Source organism: Odontomachus brunneus, unplaced genomic scaffold, assembly GCF_010583005.1.
Source record: "Odontomachus brunneus isolate Ranch 3 - 2012 unplaced genomic scaffold, Obru_v1 Obru_scaffold_026, whole genome shotgun sequence".
NCBI lineage: Eukaryota > Metazoa > Arthropoda > Insecta > Hymenoptera > Formicidae > Odontomachus > Odontomachus brunneus.
In genome coordinates, this window is record NW_022639476.1 from 1,208,727 (window position 1) to 1,229,332 (window position 20,606).

General features: G+C 41.6%; 2 protein-coding genes across 5 annotated transcripts in view; one reads left to right on the forward strand and one right to left on the reverse strand.

Annotated features, from left to right (window-relative positions):
* The window catches only part of LOC116842719, a 294,323-nt gene that overhangs the window by 185,407 nt on the left and 88,310 nt on the right, over positions 1–20,606 (reverse strand). The window lies entirely within an intron of this gene.
* Positions 1–20,606, forward strand: part of LOC116842632 (hemicentin-1-like) — a 287,444-nt gene that overhangs the window by 182,988 nt on the left and 83,850 nt on the right. For all 4 annotated transcript variants that reach the window (XM_032812102.1, XM_032812103.1, XM_032812101.1 and 1 more), the window contains one exon: positions 14,770–14,896. In XM_032812102.1, the coding sequence (XP_032667993.1) occupies positions 14,770–14,896 (127 nt within the window). The remainder of the gene's footprint in view (positions 1–14,769; positions 14,897–20,606) is intronic.

The window sequence follows — 20,606 nt, forward strand, 5'->3', positions numbered from 1 at the left end:
CTCTCTCTCTCTCTCTCTCTCTCTCTCTCTCTCTCTCTCTCTCTCTCTCTCTCTCTCTCTCTTTTCGTTCTTTTCTCCTCTCACGGGGAACATCGACTGGCATAACTTTGCGATTCGACTCTCAGGCGCCGCCGATGATAATCTGTATGTACGATCTCGCTTCCCTTTGAATTTAATCCGTCGCCACGAAGTCAATCGTGTCATTCGACCGCGAAATGGACCTTGCAAAATGTATGAGATGTCCATAAATATTTTATTTATGTATGTGTGTTTATGGGCATCACATTCTCTCCGAGAATTTTATCGCGACATTTTGTTACATGTACAACATTGTACGTTATTTTTAAAGCAAATATATCGGTGAGTGGAGAGAGATATAAAGCATATCATTATTTTTCTGCACGATAGACCGTGTTAAGAGATCCTCAATGGCTCTTGGTTCTTGGTTGAGGTGCGAATAATGGTGATACCATTCGCGATTCGTTCTCGTACAATCGACTAATTTCCGACTCAATTGCTCCTGAATGAGTCGTATTCATCCGGTGCGCGACGCGCGCGTTTGAAAAAGCACCGCAGGTACTTCATCGCGGATAAAGATTAAGCGCGGGAGCTCTCATTACGTTGGTAAGGCCGTCGGTCTAATTACACACTCGCGCCGTATGACGTATATTAACTTAGGCGATTCTTCCGCTTCGGCGCTTAATTCTTTACGCTCGTCTCGCCAACTCCGTTTGTTCCGAATGCGTGTTGCTGGGCTTTTTCCGAGCTGCCGAATCCACAATGAACGCACTCGCCTCTCATGAGCACGTTTCACATGTAAACGCACGATGGGCGCGGAGAATGCCGCGCGCGCGCTCACAGCGCGGAATTTTTATAATAATTCTCAAGGCAACACAGGTCTCTTTGTACAGCCGGCCCGAAACGTGAGCCTTCAAACGTCTCGCTCCAACATCCATCTCTCGAACCCGTTGCCAAGTCGCTCTTTAAAGCGTACTTTAAAGGGGATCGTTCTGGATATCGGGCTAACAGTCGGCGAAATCCTTGGGGATGAAACAGAGGGGTGGATAATCGCGGAGAAAGTTTCTCGTATGTCGGCCAGAGTGTCCCCCGAAAGAAATCGCGACTGTCGTCTTATAAATCTAGTTTCTCTCTCTTTCTCTTTGTTTGTCTCCCTTCCTCGCTCTGTCTTCGTCCAGGAAAGATCCTAACATCTTTGATTTTCTCTCACGAAGGGAAGAAAGAAAGGGGAAGGTCTCACGCAGATTTTCTACGAGTCGTCGCCGTCGTTCGGACTCGCGCGTCCTCCACGAGGATCGATACGCAGCGCAGCTATACGCTCGGCCGGCAGTCGATGACAGCTCGAGAGAACTCAAGACAGAGAGAGAGAGAGAGAGAGAGAGAGGGAGAGAGAGAGAGAGGAATGGAAAGAGCTGTCATTATTTGAATGTATCGTGTAAAACGTCGTGTCTAGCATAACGAATTTTTTCGCGAGATTCATTCCGCAGCGATGAGAGACAGACGCGACTTTCGCGAGCAATCACGAGCGATTGGAAATGAATCCTTCCTTCCTTCCTTCTGTTTCTTTCTTTCTTGCACTATCTCGAAAGAACGTTCCTTCCGCGCGTAAGTGACATTATACTTTCTCCCGAGGCAGCCACGCGTTGACAATATACGAAAATCTCTTTATTGCAAGGGCGTCCTAGGCCGGCGTTCTGTCTCTCCCTGAGAAGAATCGAATTTCACATGTACGAGCGGGAACGTATTTTCCTCTCGATTATCCTGGCAGAAGAATGGTGAGGGTCTATTTACGCGACGGGCCGATGAACTGAGGGAGTCTTTTTATATAAAAGCTTCCGTCAACAACGCTCAGAGTGAACAATCCGTATAAGATGTCCGTCACACGCACCACGTGAATTTTCGACCAAAAATTCTTCGCTATTTGTGGCGGTAATTTCTGTGAAAACTTTTCGCGAGAGCCCATTATGCTCCGGGAGAGAGAGAGAAAGAAAGAAAGAAAGAGAGCACACATCCCTTTCTCGGCTCCCTTCGAATTAAATATCTCGGCGATCAAACTTCGTGCAAAATTTACGTTAAATCACGGACGAGTTGGGGAGAACCGTTTTAATGTTTCAATGTTCCTCTCAGTTTGACTTTTAATATTCATGGGCGAATGATAACGCGGTGTATATATATCTGGTGCGCTCTATACATTTAAACTACTTTAATTAAAACGACGATGTTATTCCGATGCAAAATAGGCAGTGCACCAATCGCTCCAAGCGACGGAGGCGGCATCTACCGCGTAGGAAAAAAGGAGAAAACTCGGCCCTTGCTCTTGCTTTAATGAGATTGGCGGAAAAACTACGAATGCAGCCGTTCGCATAATAGAATGGATTCCGGTAATCCCGCGAGTATTTCCAGACAAAACGATCGCACGGCCACTGGGCACTGTTATGCCGTTCAAGCGAAGTAGTTTGACATCCTTCGATTAATTCTCATTGGCCGGCTGTCGCGAACAAGTTTTGGACGACTCCAAGAATCTTGCAATTTTTCAAATTGCGTTTCTAATCTATTTTATATTTTCTGATGAAAGGAAAGGAAGAAAATTCTAAGAGGGAAATGTAATTCTCCTTATTAATGCGTCAAAAGCGTTCATTTATGAACGCAGATGTAACGTCTGTCTCTTTGTGTTTTCTGGTATTATTTTACACACTAAAAAGTTTAATAAAAACTCCGTCCGTTGATAAAAATTATTATATTGTACTACAACATCCGCTCACGAGACGCGGACGAAGGAAGTTGTAATCAAGGACGATTTTCCGAGAAAAATGCGCTTCATCGACCGATATATATAGTACAAGTACTAATCCCTGGGCACGTACCTAATCCTGGACATTCTTATTGTTTTGATCTTTAAATACGAATATTTACACGAAAAATAACAGTATAGTAAGCCCACATATAAATCTATATGTGCCAATTAGATTAAATTTAATAAAATATATAGTTACTAATTATGTAGTTACTGTAACCACCGAGCAATTGCTCAGTTACTGACGTTGGGCAGTAGTGACGATATCTGGTCTAGCCAGTGTGTATTTATGGTAAATGTCAGTCCAGCCGATTTCTAGTTGCCAAAACCAGACACGCGCAACTACATTGATACAGTTGATATACAAAGGTGACTGAGTTGTATCAATTATACACATTACTATCATACAAAAATTATTAGGATGATGCAATTATGCTGCTTACAACTAAATATCTCTACATTTTTTCTTTTATGTAAATTTTCAGCATAGAGTATGTGTGTATTCTCAATGTATATATATTTATGTATATATATTTTTTTATATAAAAAAATTTGTATATTCATATTTAAAAACCAAAACAACGAGAACGTCCAGAATTAGGTACATGTCTGGAAATTGGTACTTTTACCTGATGGGTGCGAGTATCGATCAGGCTGGACTCGCGGTATATCAAACGAACCTGCTAACACTTTTTCACATTCATTATCGAATACCGTAACTATCGATGGCGCTTTACACTTTGCAGCGTCGATATCAGTTAGTAATAATGGAGGAACGCAGTTCTTTTGACCGTCAAATTAACGGAAACCGATGAAAATAGATAATTAACACGTATTATATATTTTTTAAATGCATGTATAGAGAGGCAGGGATTTATCGTTTACTGCTTTTCTACCGATTTCCTCACAGCCGTCGCCTTCACGAAAGTGTCGCGTTGCATGATTAAAGGTCTATGATAAAAATAAGGATATAGACGCGCAAGAGAGAGATATAGAGAGAAAGAGAGAGAGAAGGGGGAGGGGGCGGTCGTTGTATTCGCAGCAAGTTATCGCAAACCTCTTCCCCGGGGATCTATCGATACATTTTGACGTTTTCCCCGAGAGTCCGGAATGGAGTGCTTGGACGGTGTCGTTAAAACGAATAAATCATCGATCACATGTCAGAATCTTGTCGGCACGATGAATGCCCCGTTTCCGATCGGGGGAAATTTTCACTAAACGGCCGGCCGTTAAATAACGCCGCGATATTGGTAAAAGAAAATATACCGAAAGAGAGAGAAAGAGAGAAAAAATGGCGAGAGAGAAAGACACAGACGAGTGGGGGTGGGAAAGGGGCGGCGTGGAGAGAGAAAGCTCGAGCGACCGACCGCGATAATTTATCGGCGCGTCGATGCACCGGCGCGACTGAATTAATAGTTTCATGGGGGTGACAGACAGCTTGATAATAATTTATCGGCGCGCCCGTGTAATTGCGATCGCGAGCCATCTGGAAGCGCATCGGATTGATCGGCATCGGCGTCATCAATAACCAAAAGCCGAATGTATAACGATGCTCGAGGAAGTGTAGCCTCAAAACCGGCCTACCCGCATGAATCGCACCAGGGGTGAGGAGAGGGCGGAGAGGGGAGGGAAAGGGGTGGCGGCGAACGGGAGGCGTAGGCGGAGGAGGAGGAAGGAGGGAGGAGAGAACGTGCGTTTGCTAAACACGTTTGTCAACACGCGTCCGATCGGCCAGGACAATTGTGTGTTTTGGGTAATTAATGATAGTCGGATCGGGATCACAACCGCCCATAGAAATATTTGCCCGTACCTGAGCTTAATTGTGATTAGATACGCGGCGCGAACGTCGCTGATATCGCATCGATTTCGACCGTGTACGTGTGTGGGTGTGTCTGCACGTGCGTATGAGACGATCCGCGCCGGAAATCCGGAATAACTTCGGTCTTGCTCACTTCGCGGGTATTTTCGCAATCAGTGAGGTATCCCAGAACTTTCCACGCGTCGTGCAAGGAAGAAGAGATTCCGTATCTCCCAAGATTACGCGAAATCGATTCGCGCGAGACTCGCCAGTCGCGTGTCGTTCAAATTTGTTTTATAAATCTGTGTGTAAAATATCTCATATAGGAACATTTCCTTTTTAATAGTTCTATTCATATAAGGAAACACGTAAAATACTTTTGCTTGGCTTAACCTGATATCACTTATTTCGTAGAAAATAGAAATTTTCAGCAATATCGACTACACTCGGCATAATTTGATGTCGATATCGCGTGAACGCGTACAGGGACGAGTTTATCTTGTCAGAGAGATTGCGACGCGTCGCTGGGAAGAGACACGCGAATTCCTTCGCTCATTAATCGACTATCAGAGACGCGCGCTAAAAGAGAGGGATATTCCATTAATCGACGTGCAAACGACTCTCTTGCGGAGATGGAAGGTGAGAGGGGATACGCCGGATCGAGTAAAATGAATGAACACGAGGAGGCGTCCGCCCTCTCTTTTTCTTGTGTATACGCAAAAAAATAACTTAGTGTTATCAGCTGAATCTCAGTAGCTGATTCGATTTTAGCTAAAAGCCTAACCGTTTTGCTATCGTTGGCAGAAGCTATTATGGGTAAGTGCGTTCACCGCAAGGTTAAGATTTATTAGCTGAATTAAAGGCGCGCATTAGCGCGAGTTACTACGGCTTGTATCGATAAGCGTTACTTGAAGCTTGTTCGAAGTGAGATATTCAGATTTTAAATTAGATGACGATGAGATGACTGAGATGACAACATTTAATTCGTGATATCCATTAGTCGAACGAAGGGAGACCTCGCAAAAGTTTTCTTGCCATCTTCGTATATTCATGTAAAGGAGGTGGTAACGACGAGAGTAACAGCGATAGCGCGTCGATAATAACCTCGCACGACCGGCGTCTCCACGCGTTTTCGACATCTTGCGTCGTGCGAAATGTACGGTATTGGAAATATCGCGAGGAAATGGGAGCCAAATGGGAGCTACGAAGTCGTTAGTAGTCGTTAACACGCTGTCTGCCGCGTTGATTTTGCAAAATCTTAATCGATGATGGAATTTTACCAGAATTACACTGAGAAAAAAGTGGCTTATCTAACCAAAATTATAGTTATTTTTTTTTCCAAGCATATCTGTTGCTTATTCTAGCACGGAAATGGCGATTATTATCACTAACAGTGCAGTAGAATAAAATAAAAAAAAATTGTTTTCTCGACTATAATTTATAAATATTTCTTTACGTAGTTGTAATTACAAATATCAAACATCGAGCTAACTTTGGAGCTACGAAGTCGTTAGTAGTCGTTAACACGCTGTCTGCCGCATTGATTTTGCAAAATCTTAATCGATGATGGAATTTTACCAGAATTACACTGAGAAAAAAGTGGCTTATCTAACCAAAATTATAGTTATTTTTTTTTCCAAGCATATCTGTTGCTTATTCTAGCATGGAAATGGCGATTATTATCACTAACAGTGCAGTAGAATAAAATAAAAAAAAATTGTTTTCTCGACTATAATTTATAAATATTTCTTTATGTAGTTGTAATTACAAATATCAAACATCGAGCATTCAACGCTAACTTTGAAACGAACATTGCGCGTCAACGAGGGAGAGAGAGAGAAAGAGAGAGAGGGATAGGCGACATGTCGAAGTCGCGGCAAACGATTCGTGTAATCGCGTTTGTGAGTTACAACCTTACAGGACGAAAAGTAAGGTCGCCGTCGTGCATTTCGTTACACGAAAGCCTCAGATGAACGCATTTGCATAAACGTCAGCATCCTTCTCATCTTCTTTATCCGCACGGTTGAAACGTTGCTGGACCGTGAGGCCCGATCTCGCTCGAGCTGTACCGGGCTGGATTAAGCGGGGTCCACAACAACGCGGTGGACCTCTCCGACGCGCTAGGGAGGAGACGCAGAACGCGACGTGATCTCTCAGCCGTATTATTTTTACGGAATGCTGAGCGCGAGTCGCCGCCGTGGGAAAGGCGCGGAACGCTCCGTCGTATAATCCGGCTCGGGCCAACCTTTAATTCCGGCTGGGATATTTCGGGCATACTCTTTTCATTTAATGTGCCGTATGAGGAAACTAGGAATTCTATTAACGGAACGCGCCCGTCCGTTCGTCCGTCGATAAGCCCCGCTATTTGGAGTCCTGTTTCCGCTCTCATCAGCGGCTCGCCTCGAAAATTCAGCGCAGCCGAGCGAAATCGCGACCTGAATACACAGATTGTCTGACGATACATACAAAGCTTTCGTGTATGTGTAGATGAGGTTAAACTGAACAAAAAGTTACTCTGCCATTTCGCAAACAACCACCCAAAATTTCGTGTTATTAATTAAACAAGACTGATGAATGTATGTGTGTATGATTACACGCGATACGATAGATGAGCTGCGATGACGACGTCTGCCATCGTGTGCTTATGCATCGAGTCAAACTGAACAAAAAAGTCCTCTGCTATTGCAGATAATCACATTAAAGAACGTTGACGAGCGATGGCGTGCAATCATCCCCTAGCCTGCTTGAATTAATAAAATCCATATAGTTATTTGCAAAATGCTAGAAGACTTTTTTGTTCAATTTGACCTAAGTAATGTACAAGTGCCGTATCGCGCGTGATCATTCATCTTCTTTAATTAAAAATTCAAAATTTTATGTGGCCGTTTGTCATTGTTTGTGTAGGATAGTAGAGGAATTTTCTGTTCAGCTTGACCTAATTTGCATCAATATTTTATATGTTATCAGACGGTGTGTATCGTCATCAGCATGCAATCGAGAAATATACAGAGTGCCCGATAATTCGCGGCATAGCTACGATGTGGGCAGGTAGAACATCAATCTGAACAAGAAGTCCCCCGCCACGGGGCCACTAGTCACGTTTCACCCATTTTCGATGAGATCTCGCGCTTACAGCGCTCTGGTCCGTCAATCTTTCTTCATTAACATCTCGAAATTTCACGTGGTTGTTTGAGAAATGATAGAAAGCCTTTTGCTCAGACCGATGCCCTCTGCCTGCACAACGCGGCTGCGCCCTGTATAAAATGCGGGACTTGGAGATTTTCCCGTAATAATTCCCGGCAGAGATGCGGCCTGGGCCCAAATTTGTCACAGTTTCGCGCATTATTAGCCGGCGGATTTTATCGCCGCGAGTTATTAGCTCCGGAGTTTTATCGCGAAGCGCGCACCGCCCTGCTCGCTAGCTCGCCGTTTGGTTGGCGGAAATATGCGCGCGATATCTCGCGCAACGAGAAATATGCATCACACGGAGCGGAAGTTCCGTTTATGCGGCGCGGTGAGTTATTATTTTTCGACCGGTCGGAAATACTTCATCGTCTGGGTGCACGACTACTTTCTCAACGTCGCGTGTTTCACTAATCCGCACGGCCATTTTTGGTTAAAAGCTCTGTGGTTGAAAGTTCTCGACGCGCTTCAGGCCTCGCGATTTTAAGTCTTTTTCTTAGAAACGATTTCGATAACTCATTGCGAAAAACTATACACTCTCGTATTAATGTCAAGCGGTTATCTTAATTAATAATTACACGCGAACAATGGGAACTTTTGTCTGACTTCTAATATGTTTCATCTAAACAGGACAAATTTCACGAATTTCAGCGTTCGCGCCGAAACTGCGCTCTTCATTTACCGGCACGAGCACGGACCTTTGTCCTGGACGCGCAATTTTACGCGACAACGCTAACGATCATGAGGAATTAATCGGCTGTGTAAATAATTCGCTACTGCGTTATTATCTGAAATTCGATCATTAGCCGCTCGCGCAAAGAGCGAGGGGTATTTGTCAAAAATATAATTATCGTAATAGTTCGCAATGCTGCATCACGCCGCGGGGGTTCGGAAAAAAACGGGATAAAAACGAAATGTCAGTGGGACAAATATAATAAAAGCGATATAACGGCACGCGAGATATTATAGGAATGAGTGTCGCGCTCACGCATGCGAGGCAGCTCGTGGAAACTTTACTGTTGGTTGTATCAAAAATCGCTCGCTAGCGAGAGACGAAATATTCGCTGCGCTTTTCAATTAAAAGCTCATTCCGCGCGAAGCTCATTTGACGAGAAAGCCCGTGATACGCGAGCCCGACGCGATTAGCGCGCAGTAAAATTTATTACGCGAGCTTTCTGCTAAAAGTTTCGGACAAACGGTTCTAATTGCGAACGCTCGAATAGTATCGCGAAAACAGATTGTGTTAAGTAATAGTGGCTTTAATTAAACGGTCTTTGTATGAAAGAACATTAATTTCAAAACTATTTACACTCAAAGGTATTTTTTTGGATATCCTCTTGCTTTGCGCAGTGGTGTTTACGTACAGAAAGTTAAAGAAAGAACTAAATTTCTACAAATATAAATGTATACTTAAAATGCATATTTTAAATCCTATTCAAATTTCAAGACTATAATACATTCAACTAAATTTTACGCTCAAAGTCAGGCTGAATTCAACAAAAATTATGCAAAGTATTCAACGAGTCAAATTTGAATATAAAAATCAACGAGATAATCTAAACGATGATCAATCGGCAAATTTTTTCTATTACATGCGCGTCGAAAAATGCGTTTGTGAAACTTGATAACTATTAATGTGTTCGTCAAATAATTTGTATCATCAAATAATTTTTAAAATAAAACCATATTATTTAATACTTTCACTATATTATTTTATACTTTCCACATTATATGATAAAAAAAATATATAAAATGGCCAAATAATATTTGATAACAGATAAATTATTTGATTATTAATTTATTTAATTAATTTAATTAATAATTATCATCAAATTATTTGGTATTATTTGTTAAACTATTGGTTCAACTGAATAAAAAGTTTAATTGGTTTAATTTAAATTAACTTTAATTTAAATTTAACTATTTAATTAGTTCAACTGAATAAAACATTTGTTTAGCTAGTTTTTTTGTAACTATTATCAAATATATAATCAGTAACTATCACCATATTTGATACTAATTACCAAGCGTTGCATTCAGGTGCTTAACGTTATTAGACTTTTCTTTCAGTGTGCTATTTGTCCAAGAGCAAAGCTTATCTTGCCGTTTTGCGTGCAGTTGGATCGCGAATCTGCTAAATAAAAACGAGCAAAACTTTGAATAAGACAAATCGAGCTCTCTTTGCTCGCATACCTCGGCTCCCGAAGAATTATTTTCGGACGCGAAGTGTGACGTGGTGATTTCGATCGGCGGCATCCGGCGACGTCGAATTTCATCGAGTCTGCGGTAACGCTAAGTCGCATCCGCATCTTAAGTCGAATCTATGTGCTCCAACATTCGCGGCTGCTTGCGACACCAATAACTTAAAAGGTTTCCGATGCCGGTACGTACCTTCCGAATCTTACGGCCCGATCCAGTTGGGATATTACCGCGCTAGAGTATCGAGCGAAAGAGAGAAGATTTGCCGATGTACACGTGCTTTCTCGCATCGGAGCTTTCTCGCTTTTAACGCGACAGGTGAAGACGAAGAGGAAAGAGCGCCAACGGAATGAAATAGCGCGGCTTTATTTCGTTCTCCTGCAAATAGAACGTACTGCAATGCGCAATGCACATTTGCCTTTCGAAATACGCCTGACGTTTCCTCTCCTCTAAGTTGGAACGGAGAGTACCCGATTTCGAAATTTTGCCTCCGCATTGACCCTGAAAATTCCGTCGAACTTGAAGGGCCACTGTAGGATCTTCACGTGCTCCGAATCGAAATTTTGGTTCCGCATTAATCCTGCAAATTCCGTCGAACTTGAAGGATCAATGGAGAATCTCAATATACAACATTATGCAGTTATTGTCCTAGCTTGATGCTGCAAATAGTTTCTTGCTGTTTTCTCGATAAAGCACTTGTAATAAGAATTATTTATAATAGTTGGTTATTTAAATTATTTTATTTCAGAATCTTCTGCCTACATTTATATATAATTTTGATTCTTAATCATTATTTCATACTTTTATCTATTTTCAAGAATTATTTAATACTCGATTATTTAAATTATATTTTATCTCAAAATGTGCATTTAATCTTTATTCTTAATAATTACTTACTCTTATTTATTTTTTAAGCTCTTTTTTATTTTAATGAATTATTTGATATTTAATTTGAAATGTTTTATCTCAAAATATACTACTCGCATTTAATTTTTATTCATAATAATTATTTAATACTATTATTTATATCTTAAATTTTTCTTTTTTTTTCTAAATTATTGAAAATACTCAATACAATTTCGATTCATGTCGATGTGAGAATGTGACTGTCATTACAAATATAATATCACCCACTTCCTACATCAGCTAACCGGAAGATAATCTCACGACAAGAGAGCATTGTTGTCTTCGCGATACTACACAAACGTATTTAACATGTGCGACGTAAAGCCTTGTGAAACATTTCTTGCTCGCGGGCGAATGTACCGGGTAACTGAAGACACAGGCGAGTTTCCAGGCGAGCGGATCTGCTGCGGTTTTGTGTGTACACACTCGTCTGTGTACATACTCGCCCTCTCCCCCCGTGCCGTGTACGTGGAAAGATGGAAGGTCTTCTCTGTCTCTATAGCCCTTGCTCTCGTGCATCTCCATCAGGAAGGTAAGAAGAAGTTAATCTCGGCCCTTTCAGGGAGAGAGAGAAAAAGAGAGAGGGAAAGGGAGAATGCAACAGTAACGTAACACAAAGGGATGGAATACGCCACGCAAATTGCGCCTCACCTGTACAATTATGTTCCGTAAATAGACCCCACCGATTTCGTCGAGATTCAGAATTGTTTTCATTAATTGTTTCAATTAATTTGATTTCGACCTCGACTTTACATTACGTTTTCGCATGCATTAGCGTCTCCAGTTGCAGTAGCTGGACGGCCGGCTCGTAATTCGCATAATTAAATGCGCGACCTTGTTGAAGAAATGCGCGGGAGAGTTATCCAGTTGGAAAATTTCGAAAATTCCATATAACCGGCTAAGACGACGTCGGAATTTTCACCGGTAAATTCGGCCAAAGTTTTTCGAATTCCGGCGAACATGACCAACACACACACACGCACACATACGCGAAAGATCCGCCCGCCGGAGATTTCATTTTAATTTCGCCCCGAGCCGTCGTTTTTTCGTCTGTGTCAGCGTTCGCTCTTTCGCGATTGTTTTCGACCAATTCATGCGCAAGAAGGAGAAAGAAGAAAAGAGAAGAGAGAGAGAGAGAGAGACAGATATCGATATACAGAGTGTTTGACATAAAACACTGTTTGTGTGTAGAATATATCAAACTAAGCGAAAAGTTCTTTATCCTATTTTCCAAACAACTACATTATTTTTGTTAAAGTTTTATTAAAATTTCGAAATATTAATGAAGAAAGTTCTCGCAACATTGCAGACATTGCTTTGCCAATCTCCTTCAATGTCGTCGTTCTTTGAAGAATGGTAAGGGCCGTTTGCTCCATTTTGATATAGTCACCTGCATTCTTGTGTCTTGCGTCGTACAGCCTGTATAACGGAAAGAGCATCGGCGGTGGCGGAGGAGAAATAGAAAGAAAGAACGCTCCAGAGGAGGAAATACCGCGTGGATTTTGCGCGAAGCTTGATGTTTGCTACTGCGGGAAGGAGAGGTGGATGCATTATACGCACACACATACACACACACATACATACACATGAATGCATGGCGTATTCGCGCATATTTTCCGTTCGCGAATCTACATGAGTAACGGCACCGAAATTTCGGCGCCGTCGCCATAAATTCCACGGAGGAGCTCGTTTTCGAGGGCGCGCACCCAAGCTTTCTCGGTGATACGGCGACGTACGCCTCGTTTTTGTTCGACCCAGCCGTCGCGTTTCCGGCGCACGTCGATACGGTATTTGAAATTGAGATGCGACGATTTAAGGAGATTCCAACGCGGTTCGCCCTTTTGGGTTTCCGTCGCGATGACGCGCGGATTAGCCGGATGTCCATTTTGTTCGGTGCTTACCGGGATGTTTCGCGCCGAAACGGCCGAAACGATGGAGTTCGCAGCAACGGTGCTGACGTTAAATTTGAATCCGAACCTGAACCTTGACGTCGTAAAAGTCACCGTAGAAAATTCCGTTTTGTCATATCAAAAAGTTATTCATGAAAATGTTTTATATATTCGAGGAGTCTTTCTAACTATGTAAACAAAAAGTCATCCCTCCTTCTCTTTGAAAGTAATTTTGTAATTTCAAAGATTCTACGAGGTAAAACAAGTAAACTTTATCTGGAACATTTCCTTGAAAAATTACGCAGGCCATCTTGTACAATCGCGGTAACACGCGTGAGTGGAGATATAAAATGGCTGTGCCGAAGAATCATTACTATTATATGTTATTAATTTTTTTATTAATTATAGTTCTCAAAGTTTGTCATTGAAAAAAAAATTTCTAAATCTCACTTCTTTATGTCTTCTATTTCAAAGAAGGACAGCAAAAGACAAAAACCTAACTCGACAAAGTCGTTCTAAACTTTACCAACTTTCATTTAAAAGAAAAACGTAAAAATCGCTTCAAATCTCAAGCCTTTCTTGAAACGTGAAATTCCATTTGATGCCACTGCGCGCCGGAGCGTCGTTAATCCGATCACGTGGTCGATTTTTGCCGAGGGCATCGCGGAAACTTACAACTGCTGGAGGGGAGCGAAATCCATATGAAATAAGAAAGAATTACGCGAGCTCTCTCCCTGCGGCGCCACGTCGATTGTCATGGAGATTTTTAGGAACGGAATTAATCCCAGCTACAGCCGTGTTCGCAGTCGCGAGGTTCACTACATTTTCGCGATTTGCATTTCGTCAATTTGTCGCGGCCGAGATTACCGTTATCGCCGCGCTAATCCCCTTCGTCTCGCGGCGGTTTACTCCGATCGCCAAAGAGATCCGCCATCGATCGTGCCAATTTTCGTGGCTATTCTCGCGCAGAACCACACGACTGGAGAATCGTCCGAAAGTACGCCAAATTCGCACGAGAGACGGAGAGAGGATGGGGATAAAAAGGGAAAGAAAAACAAACGCGGATAACGCGCGGAATGACCCCAACGCGGATATTGTCTGTAAGTGAAAAAGCTCGGGGAAATAATAATAATAAAGCGCGGACGCGTTATCTCCCGTAATTTTCCCGGTGTTTTGGGGACACCCGCGCGAGCTCGCGACTGCGCGAGAGAAAATACGGTCACATTTTTAGAAACGAAAACACACATATTTATTTTAACATTTCACGCGTCCATTGTTCCCGCTTGAAAAATGTATGCTCCCGTTGTTACGATAAAACGCACGCTTTGCTGGCTGTTCGGCGCCGTGTTTAAAATCTCGTAAACAACGCGAGCTGCTGGTTATGTGAAACGATAAAACAAAAATGCGACGCGACCGCAATTGCCCACTCTTCGCGACGGACGGGAGGTTGGAGGAGGATAGGGCGACGAAGAGGTGAAAAAAAAGAGTCGCAGAACGACGCTGGAATGTTATGAAATCATTTATCTCCCACTTTTTTGCATTACCCGCCCCGATTATAGTCCTCATGATGGCGCGACAATGCGAGCAAAAGCGGCGGGAATTTTCCGAAAGTGTTTCGCCCAAGTATCACGCGGCTTCGCTAATGGATTCGCCGTAACGCGCACAGTTGCAATGTTATAAATTTAATTATTCAGCCGGCTCGTTTCAATGCGCGTATCGTTCGCGTTAATTCGAAAAACGTAATTATCACGAGCACGTGCACCTCGGCGATGTATGTTAATGGTGTTGAAATAAATATAGTCGCTTCAAGGATACGTTATTAAAAGATCCCGATTGTGATTGTGTGATTCCGACGGTAATAAGCCGCGGCGCGAAACGAGCTGCTCCAGCGGCTGCTGCCGGTCAAAAGGGGGAGGGGGATTCGCGCGAATCAGCATACGGAAGTAGCAGCGAAGACGAATGATCGCCATTCGCAATTGCAGGACGGCGTGAGTCTGCTGCAATTTACGCCGGCGATGGAGGACGAGGGGAAGTTCCTGGTGTGCCGTGCCGAGAATCCGAAGCTGCCCGAGGCCGGCATCGAGGACCGATGGAAGCTGAGGGTGCACTGTAAGTACCGCGCCGTAATAGTCGATAACGAAACGACTTTGAGAAATTTCTATAAGGTTTTAATCGTGCGTTTCACAGACGTTTCATAGGCGAATTCGGGACGTGTGTGTACTCTCGGCGCCTCGACTCAACCCTCTACAAACGTTGTGCAACTTTGAAATTGCACGCCTGTCTGCATTTTTTAAAATCTGATTTTGCTTGTTCGTCAGAGTGTATAATTGTGACTTGAAAACAACGTTGGGCATGAACCGATTGAGATTTTTTACTGGAATAATTGGCTGATCGATGATCAGAATTAATTAATTATCATATACAGAATGTCTGACAATCAATGACACACCCGTATGCAAATAGAATTTATCAAACTGGACACAAAATTTCTCTCACCATTTCGCAAACTACGTAAAATTTTGAATTGTTAATTTGAAGATTTAGTGAATAATCACACGCTATATGGTGAGTGAACCGTGATGGTGATGTCTGCCGACGTATGCTTGTACATTGAACAAAAATATCCTCTACCGTTTTGCAAATAATTACGTAGATTTTCAGTAATTAACTGAAGAAGATTGCTGCATCACCGCGCATAATCGTGCATCGATCTTCCTTAATTAACAACTCAAAACTTGGTTACATAGTTATTTACGAAATGGTAGAGGACATTTTTGCTCCATTTAACGAGTCCTATTTGCATCCCGTACGATTAATTTAATCAATTAAAACGAAAATTAATTATTAATTATTAATTAATATATTAATAATTGTGTATTATTAATCAGTGTATAACGTATCGTATTAAAGTTGGATTAATAATTTATCAATCGATTAAATTATTTGTAATTTTACTGGTGATTTGTTAATTTTGTTTATTAATTTACCAATTATTTTAATTAATGAAAATTTTAATCGATTAATGTGCCCAAAATAATATACATTGCTTAAAAATAATAATAATGCCGCCTAGATTGATTTTTTATAACAGCCATTAGCTATTTTTCCATGCCAGAATGGATATTAATTTACGATAATAAAATACATAAAAAACTCAAATGTTTAACTAGTTTCATAACAAAAAATATGAATAAGCAATTGGTTATTGATGGAAAAACTGATTATTGAGCGCAGTAATTTGGACTATAACAGAGCCAATTAATATGTGCGTTTTAATTATTAATTTTTCAGCAAAAAAGAAATTACAAAGGGTTATAGAAGGTTAAGCGTTTTGAAAACGCCGAAAAGCGATCGTATTTCTTCATTTTACTGTGTGTGAAAAACACCAGCGAAAACTCTCCTTTCTCTTGTTTCATGATTGGACGTTGTTGCGCAATTGTTATTTACTGTTTGAGAATAGTTGTTGTAATAGGATTGCGCAAATTAATTTATTCTCCGAGTGCATTAACCCAACATTGGACCTACCGCGTGCAATTTTAGTCATGTATTCGTGCGACCTCTGCTGGCACTCAGACGGTTAAAGTTCGTCGAATTCCGCGCGGACGGCCACTTCGTGGCCTGCGCTGTGCGAGCCACACTCGGCATGCTGAGCGTACCGCAATTCTTCCGAATATCGGCAAACGTAACGACTTCTTCTTTTTATTTTCTTTTTGTTTTGCCGATCATCGCTTAGCAAACGACCGAATGCGATTATTCCGATAAATTCCGAAAAGCCAGCGAATTCTCCCGTTCCGGGACAAAGACGGGCGGGCAGGCAGGCAGGGCGGGCGATCGGAATTTCATTCGAACGCGTTCAAATAACGGGCGCCCATGCAATCGCCCCCTCAAACAACGATCCTCGTAAGTCTCTGGATCGTTCTTAAAGGGAAACGACGGAGCTCCGCGTAGGGTAACGCGCTTCCTCGCGCTTTCTCCCACGAAGCGAGGAAGTTAAGTGTTACGTACACGAAGGGGCCGAGCAACGCGCTATATCGATCTCCTAGGAGAATATAAGGACGTATCCTCGCGAGATCGGCATTAAATTATACATTCAATGGCCACACGGAGAAAATATAATTGAAAAATCACATTGAAATTATATTTTTTTCCCATAGCTTTTCGCAAAGGATCAATACAGAAACTATAGTAATTCTTACCTCAATGATAATATAGAAATAGTAAATTCGACATCTATCTGAGATATACAATGCAAAAGCATTTAAGTAATTACGATCATTTTGCAATAAAGAATGATCAAATGCGCATAACATTTACAAACACTTATATAATGATTCCGGTCATAATTTCATATGACCCAAGATGACGAAAATTTTGTTGTAATTTTCCTTACAGTATTTTCTCCGTAATATTGAATTTAGTCCGAAATATTAGGTTCAGTATAAAAGCACAGCTCGTTTGGTCAAACTTCATCTTGCATTCAGCGGAAACGAGTTATCAGTCGACCAGGCAATCAGTTTTTTCACTGATTCAATATTTCATTTTTTAATTATCAACAATAAAAGAATTGACCATATTTGGAACGCTGTACGTGCACGATAACGTTGTGTCATACGTTATACTCCGCAAATATTAGTTTTATCGTATTCGCAATTATTCTCTCGCATTATTCATTTTCGCAATTATTCTCTCTCTTTCTCTCTCTCATCAAATTAATTGTTACTGTCCTAGTTGACCTTTTTCGTAATTCTTTGCTTGAACAAGTCTTCATTTACCACACATACGTGTCGAGCTGTTGTAAAATAGCTGCGTAAAGAGATATTCGCGTATACGGAAATTGGCTGATTCAAGCCCATGGGAGAACAACGCAATTTGCGCTACCGGAAATCACGCCAAAAAACAAAGTCCGCGTAATTAGCCAGCCAGTTTAAATATCCTACGGTCGTGCACGATAACGGGTTCATTATCCACCAAAAAATTAGTTGGCCGTATCGGATAACGTTAAACAAGCGCGGCCGGGCTGTAGACGCTATTAAACGTTAATACGTATTATTACTGAATGATATTAAACGTTGCATGGAGCAGGAAAAAATATGCGATGCCGGCGCGCCTAGCGGGCGATCGCAAGTAACCACCTGATTACTTTTGCTCGGTACTTACTTGCTCAAAACTCCCTCGCGCTTGTACGTTACGGTGACGCCTGGCTTGCGAATTGGGACGGCCGGGCTTGAACTTTGCACAGTATAATTGCTCGCCTTGACCGCGGAGCGGTAAACAGCCAGAAATAACCGCAGTCACTTGATACCACGCTTGCCATACATGAAAATCTTACGCGGAATCGGCACCATATACAGGGTGTCCGGCTGTTCGCTACGGAGCCGCGATGTATAGATAGAGCGAATATCAACGTGAACGAGAAGATCCTCTAGCATTTCTCAAACAGTTACATAAAATTTCAAGATCCCCGGTCGAAATTTTGATCCTATTTTCAGCCTTACTATTTCATAGCATAGGTTCAACATTCAATACTCAATACCATAGGTTCAACTTCAATACTCTGAAACCTATATCAACCTTTTTTGATTCTATTTAATCTATCCGAGTCGGAAATTTGATCCTACTTTCAGCCTCGCTATTCCATTCGACACTTATTTTGGCGCTAAAGAAAGTGAAAAAGGAAATTTCGATCGTCATCAAAGTCAAATATCGAAATTTTCCATGTGGTTGTTTGAAAAATGGTAGGAGATCTTTGACTCAGATTGATGTATTCCATCTGCACATCGCGGCTCCGCAGCGAGTTGTCGGATATTCTGTTACATTATCGCCGGCGATATGTATGCATCGTTAATCGCGCCAATAGTCAAATCCGGGAATCATTAATCGCGCGAACACCATTTATCTCAACTGGCCGGGAACCACTCAAAATTCCGCGCCGACGCGGCACGGATCGATCTCTGAGAAACGACTCGGAATCCAATTGTGCAAACCACGCTCGTTGATCTCTTTACTTGACAAAGAGCTATAAGTCACAAAGGATTATATAGTACAATTCTTTCTCGAATACAAAACCAATCGGTTACACGGAGAAAATATCGTAGTTTCTTTTTCTTCATACAAGTTCTTTTCAATTTTACTGTATTTTTAGCAGTGTAGATATAGACTCGATCTGTCTTGCCAAGCAACGTAGTAATTTTTGCTGGAAACATAGAGAATTTTACCGGAAACGTGACAAATTTTTTAGTAACACATTTCAGTTCTTAAAATACACAGAAGCAAGTAACATACATGAAATAAAAGGATATTCAATTACTGCAGAGAAAGTCGACTTTTTCCTCTGTTACAAAATTCTACAGTTTCTACAATTTTCGCTATAAAATTCTTTTCGTGCAAGAAATATAAATTTTTAATTTTACGTATCATTGGAAGTCCCGGGGATGATAATGTAAATGCTATTTAATGTCGTTACTAAACGTTGAACTCCCACCGCGTTATGAGAAAATTTATCTCATCAGAGAGACATTTTGCCATTTCATTATGTGACACTGAGAGATAAAAAATGTTTAATCTAACTAAAATTATAGTTACTTTCCACCTCAATCATATTTTTCGGTTGTTTCAACATGCAAATGATAATAGTGACATATGTATAAGACTTATTGCACTGCACGATAACGTTTTATTCCGCGGAAGCGAGATTTCGCCTTTCTTCGGGTCCTTCCTTTCTTCTTCGTGGACGCGAACGCAAAAACACGATCACGATATATCGCAGAGCGCACAGAGAGTGTCTCCTGAGCGCAAAGCGCATATTTTTAATTGGCATCATCGCATTAGACATCCGAGTGAATTCACGATGAACGATATTGGCAACTGAATTTGCCTAAAGTTAGTGTATATTAGCGTGTATTAGCGAGAGACGGGGTTTCCGTTCCGATGATCGTGCAGAGCAGATCGTGCGCGGGTGGATCCTACTCAAGGGTCCGACGAGCCTTTGAGTCTCGCTGTAACAATTTGGATTGGTTCCGCCAGCCTGAAGTGTCCTTGCGCGAGCGTAAAGGGACGTTAATGCGATTTCGATAGGTTGCGCACGACACACGGAGATGCATCGGCGAGAGCGCGCACGCAAACTCGCGAGAGCGAAAGGCAACACGCGAGCGAATTCGAGTGGACGAACGAAACAAAAAAGACGACTGCCGTGTGTTGAACTTTTGCGCCATGTGAGGGCCATCGCATATAAAATGCGTATACATAGCATATGCACATCCCGAGTCGAAATTTTGACTCTATGTTATATCTTGAATTCTACACCGCTAGGTAGGAGCTAAGATATCAAAGTAGGTTTAATTATAATGATATAATTTACTTCTGCTTTGACTCTGATGATGTCTGAAATTTCCGCTTTCGCTTTCTTTAGCGTCAAAATAGCTTGTATAGTAGTAGGATCTTAGAAAGCAAAGTAGGTTCAGTTGTGGACCTCTATTGAAGCTTTAGCCCCTACATAGAATATATGTATTTTATAGAGATATTTAAAAAATTTAATAAATAACGAAACAGAAACGTCAAATAGTATACAAAAAATACATTTTATTTGTTGCATATATTTCAGATATCATCAAAGTAGGAATAAATTATGTCATTAGAATTAAGAGCGTTAAAGTAGCATCAAAATTTCGACTCGGGATCTGACGTAAAGTAGCCACATTGATTTGCAGAGCATGTCATTCATTGATCGAGATGATTTTATGCTATGTGCATATGCATTTTGTGTACGATGGCCCACCACGCTATACGCGTGTCTCTTCCAGAACTCGCGCGTTTTAATCGC